Consider the following 8470-nt stretch of genomic DNA (forward strand, 5'->3'; position numbering starts at 1 on the left):
TGGACTCTTTATAAAATAAAAAATAAAAACATGAAAAAATATTTATCAACGAATACGTACACAACGTTTACATCACGAATAATGATAACATTAAGAAATGTTTCTTGCAGCAAATTAGATTAGAATAATATCAAAAAATGCTTTGGCAACACAGAAATACATTGCATTTTAAAATGGGGAAAGAGTTTTACTGTATCATCATTAACATTATTAATGATACAAATATTTTTAAACCTGAAAACAAATACATATTTGTTAAAATCGCTATGCAAATGAACCCAATTCATGGCAGTGCGCACGCGCTCAGGGCGGGGCGGCGCAGCACCTGTTCAGGTGAGACGGGAGGAGTGCATGCATCAGTGATGTTCTGCCAGAGAAACCGCAGGTTTGTGAAACTCAGTTGTCAAGCGGGCGCTCCCTGAAGGCTGAGCGGTTCTACGTTTATAAAGAGCGAGCGAGGGTTACAGAAATATTAACTAAAGTCGACAGCTTTCGGAAGTAGGACGGTGAGTTTCATTGTAACGCTTCTGTCACTTCTAATCTGTTATGTTATTGATTATCAGGTAGTTGTGTTTTTAGTTGTTGTGTTTACTAATGATCACGGCTGTTGCGTATCAGTAAAATACAAATTATAAGATTAGTAGATCTGAGCGTCTTAGAGGTCTTTCTCTTTCTTTGTCCAAGTATAGTTCCTCGAATATTTCGCACTTTTGTTTTTTTATAGTAGGCCTATTTTTTGCACTGATTTCTCTTCGTATTTTATTTCTGGTTTTAGACAGCTGCAGCTTAACTATACACTCCTAGTATTTTCCACAGTATTCAAGGTTTTAAGAGCTTGTTTGCTAAAAAAAAAATTAAACCTGATGTAACTCAACATATTTCTCAACAACTGCGCACATTTTAGTTTAAACAAAATCGGTAATATCCATTACACATTTGATTAAATATCAATTCCAATTTAATTCAAATTCATTCAGATTTATTGCAAACTGATTTATAAAATACATGTTTTGCTTTAACAAATATGGCTAAATTGAATAAAATTTTGCTATATGGGTGTGTACAGAAGCATACTGAAATATGTTACAGTATGTGGTAAGATTTTTTTTTTTTACAATTCAGAATGTAAAAATGTAAAATTTATTGTGTAATTAAAATTACATATTAATAAAAATAAATATTTATCTCAAGCCATGTGATTGAAGTAGAGTATTTACACATTCGATCAGTGTCAACTTGTGACACGCTCCCTATATTGTTTACCATAGTACTTTGAATATTGGGTCTGAAATCACATTTAAGTATGATTCAAAAACAACACTAGCACTATTTATTTGACAGTGTGAACAATGCAATACTTTGGTAGTCATTGGCTGATAATTTTATTTCACTATTTAGTATTTGCAACTAATATTTTTGTGAAATTATATTATTAGGAGAAATTCTGAATGAGGAAATATAAAACCAACTTTACCTTAATATCCATGTGTCTGAGTAAGATAGAAGTCTCATTTTCTAGTTATGTTTACTCCGCAGTTTTGTTTTCTCACCTTTTTTATATTGCATTGATTCATCGTATATGCATTTAATTCCTACTCTAGATCTTAATCGGATAGCCCTGTGAAGTTTGTCCAGGAATTTAGCATCATGCCAAGAAAATCAAGCCACCCTCCCCCGTATGGCAGCAGACAGTAAGTTGCATTCTAGAGAAAAGTTTGTAATTATCCATTCTTGGTGCATGACAGTGCTATGATCTGACCAAAGCCTTTAAGTATAACTTAATAGTTTTTATTTTTACTCATCCTATCTCCCTTTCAGTCAGCACAGATCCTCCCATCGCACAGTTTCTTACCACCCCGATGAAATGCTTCACTTCTACAGCTGGAAGTCCCCCCCGGGTGTCATGAAGATTTTATGCATCATCATCATCATTATGTGTGTGGCTATGTTTGCCTGCGTAGCTGCCACATTGGCATGGGACTATGACGCCAACAACATGGGCCTTGGTGGTCTTGCCAGTCTTGGTATGGGCAGTAGTGGTGGAGGGTATAACGGTGGAAGCTATAATGGTGGTTCAGCTGGTGGATATGGAGGATACGGTGGAGGTATGGGAGGCTACGGTGGAGGTATGGGAGGCTACGGATACGGAGGAGGAACGTACATGGACCCAAAATCAGGCAAAGGCTTCATCATCTCTATTGCTGCAATTACCTTCATCGCTATTCTCATCATCTTCATCCTGGTGGTGTCGAGACAGAGCAGTTCCCAGTCTCCCAAATTCTATCTGGCCACCATCATTATTTGTGCCATTCTGGCTGCACTCATGCTCATCGCCACTATTGTTTACCTGGTCACGGTTAACCCCACTTCTCAGACATCTGGATCCATGATGTATAATCAGATCCTGCAGCTTTGTGCACAGTATCAGAACCAAGACCAGGCCTCTGGCATCTTCATCAACCAATACTTATACCACTACTGTGTTGTGGATCCTGAAGAGGTGAGCAGGAAGCAGGCCATCTACAGTGTGTGTGTAAAAAAACAACCAGGCAGTATTTAGTGGCTGTAGAAATTGCATCGCTGTAAAAAATTGATTTCTTTCCAGTTTTTAATGCCCAGTTACATTTCACCTACCTTTTAGAGTTTGTTATTATCAGAACAAGCGTAATAATTTTATATTGTGTAGAAGTGCTAGTTGAGATTCAACTCTACAAATGCAAATCTGCCGCATTGTCCAGTATTTTGGTTTCTCATTTACGTTGATGTTAATGTTATGTGTTTTTCTTCTTTACAAGGCCATTGCCATTGTTCTTGGGGTTCTGGTGGTAATTGGGTTGATCATTCTCCTTGTGTTTGCGGTGAAGACCCGAGGGCTGATTAGGAAATATGGCAGGGACCGCGTTTTGTGGTATGACGTTAAGACCATTAAGGATGGCCTCACCTCTCAAGGCATCGGGGAATGGGTAAGAGTTTTTACAAGCAAACTTCATCAGAAAAAGATGCGTTTCAACTAGCACATGGGTTTGAGGATGTGAAATGTAACTACTTATGCAGTGCTCAGCGTATACTCTCAATTGTATATTTTAAATAAATATTTTTGATAGGAAGCTATACAATATTATATTGGTGTATACACATTAGATTAGTCAGTACTGGAGCTTATCTAATAAAATAACTTACGATAACTGTTCAAAAACTAGTACACCCAAATTTATGTTATAGAAAAATATTAAATACAAATTTAAAAAAGAGGAAAAATCAAGAGAAGCAAAAAAAAAATTTTTTTTAATTTTAGTTAAAATTTTGTAGGTTAATTTTTATTTTTTTTTTCAATATTTTGCTTAAGTTGAATTGTATTATCTTTCAATTTCTAAATATGTTTGGTGACTAAAACATTATTTTATTAAATATATCTTTAATAAATTTGTTTTGTTTAAATGCCCCAAAATACATTGCCAATGTTCACTGAGAAATGGATAAAACTGTTAATTTGCAAAACGGGGTGTACTCACTTATGCTGAACACTGTAGTTTAATGAACTTAAGTTGGTAGCGCCTACAATAAGGTTGAATTAGTTATTGAATTTTTTATTATGAAGAACTTATAAACAATATATTTATAAACAACTAATAAACACTATATATATATATATATATATATATATATATATATATATATATATATATATATATATATATATATATATATATATATATATATATATAAAAGAACACACACATACACATCTTTGTTAACAATAGTTATTGAAAATAAAGTTGTTCATGTAACTCACAGTCCATTAAATGATGTTAACAAGCATTCATTTGGATTTTATTAAAGCATTGGTAAATTATTAACCATGATTAAAAAACGTACAGGAATTGTTCTTTCTTCGCTTGTGTAAGTAAATACAGCAACTAACTAATGAAACCTCATTGTAAACGCATTTTCTAAATGTTTTTATTTAGTGCTTTACTACAAAAGGCTTTCCTAGAATTTAATTTTAAAGGAAGAATTCCACAGAGTTTTTTGTGCATGTCTAGTTTCTGGGTGTGTCCTAATAAGCACTTTCACATGATGGAAAGCATTTTTTCTCTAAATTTCACTATGTATTACATAAAGCACTTAACATTGACCTTAAAGTCCATGAATTGTTAGGTGGCCGCTGTTAGATCAAAAATATTACCATGTTCTAAAGTGTGTAAATGGGTCATTCTCTTTCTTTGTTCTTACACGGTTCACCATGTAAGCAGTGGTAGTTTCGTCCTTTATGTCATGACAATGTTTGTGGAAGTGGTGGAACCGGTTCTGCCTTCCTTTAATGTTTGTGCAGGGACTATTTACCATACAAAAAGAAGGCTGACTGCTTTAGAGAAACAGAAAAGCTAAAGCAAAAGGGGCCTACGACAAAACTTTAGAGGAGTTACTAAATACTTCAAATTTTTTGAGATGACAAATATTTTCTACTGTCTAGTATGGAAAGGTGACGTATTATAAAAAAAAACAAAAAAAACTTGAGTGCGAACAAAGCAACGAGGAAATGATACCCACAGCAAATATTTTGGGTATCCAAGATGTGCAGTGCTGATAAATATTTACCGAAAGAGATGTAATAAATAGATAGACATAACAAAGTTCATAATGTTGTAATGTTAAACATTAAAGGTAAATCAAATGTACATCACTATTTTAAGCCATGATCATGAAATGATTAAAGAGGGAGGTAAATATAATGTTATTCTAAAAAAACTTTACATTTAACAAGTATGAATTATGTCCAGTCTGGTTCATGATGTTTACAGCTGATATGGTGCTGGTCTAGCTAGTGGACCAAATATAGTGGAGCTGTTTTCAAGCAAAACTGAACTCAGCATTTTTACTTTACATTCTGAGAACTTAACCTGCACACCAGCATCCCATGCAAAACATGCCTTAAACTAGCAGTGCTGGATTTTCAGCTGGTGTTTGTTGTTGCCTACAGTAAAATGTTGTAAAATGTCACCGTTTTTCTTCAGATTAATAATGTTTCTGGAGATCCAGAGGTTTTTGTCAATGACCAGAATGACAAAGTCAGTGCTGCTCAGCCAATGGTTTACAGCCAGAAACCAATTTACCTTCCAAGGTAAGTCCGCTTAGTGCTTTACGAGATCTTGTTGCAAAAGAAATTTAGCATAAAATTATGATTTAAAATGTATCGGTCAAATATGAATTACGTTAGTTGTAATCCAATTGGTTTTCCATTGGGTTTAAACAACATTTTTGTATGCAAATGTATGTCATTTATTGATATAGCATAAGATTCAAATCAATTATCACCGTTAATCCTCTAACTGACCACAGCCCAGACAATCTCAAAATGAATAGTTGAGGCATTTGTTTGTGACTAAGCTAAGTGAAAAGGAATCCAGGAAATCTAGTCTCTGTATGAACGGGACCTGGTGGAGATTGTGTTGTCATGAACATGAAAAACCTGTTTCACAAACTGATTACGTGAACTAAGTGAAACTATTGGAACCACAAGGCTGTTTTCTTTCTGTTGTTTACAGTTAAATAGTGCTGAGATTACACCCAACTCATTTAATGTGCTTATTTTATTAAACGTGTTTTCCACAGTAGTGCTTCAGACTTGACAAGCTCTGTGAGTGGATTGAAGGGCAAACTAAGAGCATATGACGCTGGAGAGTCTGGAGATGAGCTTGACACAGAGTATGAAACGTAAGAACAGTCCTTGTATTACAGTCAATAGTATTTACACATTAAAAAATACTCCGATTTGGTGACTTTTTACGTAATAAACATCACATTTGTCTTACTCCCCCCTCCCTTAATACTTTGCTGTCTTCCTCTCAGTGAATATCCTCCCATCATTAATGAGCAGGAGAGACTCGAGTACAAGAGAGACTTTGACAGAGACCACATGGTGTACAAGCGTCTTCAGGCTGAACTAGATGATATTAATCAGGGTTTGGCAGATGCAGATCGAGAGCTCGACAGGCTAGAGGAAGGCAGCCCACAGTTCATGGTATGTAATTTAGGAGACAACAGTTGCCTTAAAGTTTAGATCTCCATCTTAATGAGTGTTATCATGCTGATTCAGCTAAATCTAAAACCTGCTTGTCTGTCACAATATTTTGCACTCTTCTGGTTATGCTTGGAAATGTCAACAATTTTTTCTACAGTACATTTATCATTCAGATATGTTGCATTAATGTATCTCTTTTTCCCTAAATAGGATGTCATGGATGAATACAACAGGCTCAAAAGTTTGAAGAAGGTAAACTTTTTATTTTACTTTTTTTTTTTGTATATTTACCCCCCGTAGGCTACATTTTGTTTGGAACAGTAATGAATTTTATATGTACCATCTGTTGAACAGCTCTTCGTAGTAAAGGCTTGTAATTTACAGTTAAAGTCAGGATTATTAGCCCTACTTTGATTTTTTTTTTTTTAATTAGTTTCCAAATTATGTTTAACAAAGCAAGCACATTTTCACAGTATGTCTGATAATATCTTTTATTTTATTTGTTTTATTTTAGCTAGAATAAAAGCTGTTTTCTTTTTTTTTTGTAAAAACATTTTAAGGTCAAAAGTATTATCCCCTTCAAGCTATATATTTTTGATAGTCTACAGGACATGCCTTATTACCCTAACCTGCCGAGTTAACCTAATTAACCTAATTAAGCCTTTAAATTTCACTTGAAGCTGTATTGAAGTGTCTTGAAAAAATATCTAGTCAAATATTATATACAGGGTTCATAGGGTCATGGAAAACCTGGAAAAGTCATGAAATTTTGACATGACATTTTCCAGGCCTGGAAAAGTTTTGGAAAAACAGAAAAACCCAAAAGGTTTTGTAAAAGTCATAGAAAATACATTTACATTAAATCATTTACCAGACATTTTTGTCCAAAGCGACTTAAGCTGCGGTCACACTAGAGCTTGGGCTTGCAAAATTCTGTCTGCTGCGAAAAGGAAAAGGGTTAAACCAAATGATTAGACATTAATAAAAGTGAGTGATTGCTCCATATTTTAAATTTCTTGTTTTAAATGGTCTTCTATTGGTCTTGCACAATCACCGGATGTGATTTCGCAGGTAAGAATTCACTTAGCTTAAACTTTCGTGTGCAGTGAAATGCGAAACACGTGCTTGAGTTTGTGATCTGCCGCATTCATATGCCTATGAATGGAAGTCTATGGTGTGACAACTGCAGTGTGATCGCGGTTTTTATAATAGAAGTGGTTTTACCAACTATTACTAATTAGTTTGACAAATTTTTGTATATTAGAATGGAGGTTGGTTGTTTTTACTTCTTTTCTTTTCTCTCACATTATTAGTGCTGTGTAAGCGTTATCTATTGTACAATAAAATAATTTGAAACTATTGCGTGTTTTATGATATGCTGTAATAAATTTAAAGGTTTCTTATGATTTATCACGTATGTAGACATTACATGAAACATTAGGTCATAAAAATTGACTTAAAAGTCCTGGAATAGTCATTGACATTTTGTAGAAAAAATACATATGAAACCTGTATATACTGTCATCATGTCAAAGATCAAATAAATCAGTTATTAGAAATTAGTTATGTTTAGAAATGTGTTGAAAAATCTTCTCTCTGTTAAGCAGAAATTGGGGGAAAAAATTAATAGGGGGCTAATAATTCTGACTTTAAGGTTATATGTGTAAATGCAAATTAAAATGCATATGTTTTTTCCTTTTTACAGTCTACAGACTATCAGATGAAGAAAAGAAAGTGTAAACAGCTGAAGTCAAAACTCTCCCTCATCAAAAGAAGGGTTAGCGACTACGACCACAGACAATAAAAACCTGGCGCTGGAAACTCAGCAAGGCATACGTGTTGGTTTTACAATTGGACTTTCTCACTTTTTGTGTATTCTGTATTAAGTATCTGCATCATCACTGTATTGTTATCAGGAAATGCATGTCTGCTGTTTGTATATTGAGAGGTTTGTGCTTTTGAGCCAATCTAAACATGATCAAAATGTGGTATCAGTGAAGTATTTTTAAAGCTAGTTTGTTGTCTGTTAACCTTTTTATATATCGTTCTAGTCATTTTAGCATCTTAAAAGCAATACTGACAACTTTTATTGCAGTTTTAGAGACTTTCAAGCAAAGACATTCAATGTTGTTTGTCAAACTGTTTCATTGAATGTTTTTTTAAATCTTATTTCAAATTTTCTGATTATAACCTGTCAAAGGATTGGCAATCTATTTGCTGATGATATTTTTAATTTAAGTACACACTTTAAGTATGGTCGTGAATTAAATGAGTTTTCTAGTTAATGCCAATTGCCTCCTTCGAATCTGCTGAGAATTCACTATTGAACAATTTTAATGTGGTAGGCAAACGGTGTTAAATGTACAGTGTATTTTTGATTGTATTTGTGTAAATAGAAAAATAAAGCTATACAGTTTCCAAATGTGTTTTGTATTTCTCATCTAATGG

The 8470-nt window shown here is 33.9% G+C and overlaps 1 protein-coding gene across 2 annotated transcripts; it reads left to right on the plus strand.

Annotated features, from left to right (window-relative positions):
- The first annotated feature begins 351 nt into the window (after positions 1–351).
- Positions 352–8444, plus strand: oclnb (occludin b). Of its 2 annotated transcripts, none has more exons than XM_005171844.6 (9): positions 352–506; positions 1602–1691; positions 1819–2500; positions 2796–2963; positions 5016–5122; positions 5614–5715; positions 5851–6022; positions 6233–6274; positions 7728–8444. In XM_005171844.6, the coding sequence occupies exons 2-9, from the start codon at positions 1648–1650 to the stop codon at positions 7824–7826; spliced, it is 1416 nt and encodes a 471-aa protein (XP_005171901.1). In that variant the 5' UTR covers positions 352–506; positions 1602–1647; the 3' UTR covers positions 7827–8444.
- The last annotated feature ends 26 nt before the right edge of the window (positions 8445–8470 follow it).

This window comes from Danio rerio, chromosome 5 (assembly GCF_049306965.1).
Source record: "Danio rerio strain Tuebingen ecotype United States chromosome 5, GRCz12tu, whole genome shotgun sequence".
Taxonomy (NCBI): domain Eukaryota; kingdom Metazoa; phylum Chordata; class Actinopteri; order Cypriniformes; family Danionidae; genus Danio; species Danio rerio.

Coding starts and splice junctions, on each gene's coding strand:
- oclnb (XM_005171844.6), top strand. CDS start 1,648: ATGCCAAGAAAATCAAGCCACCCTCCCCCGTATGGCAGCAGACA. Junction 2,501..2,795: donor GTGTTGTGGATCCTGAAGAG/GTGAGCAGGAAG, acceptor CTTCTTTACAAG/GCCATTGCCATTGTTCTTGG. Junction 6,023..6,232: donor AAGGCAGCCCACAGTTCATG/GTATGTAATTTA, acceptor TTCCCTAAATAG/GATGTCATGGATGAATACAA.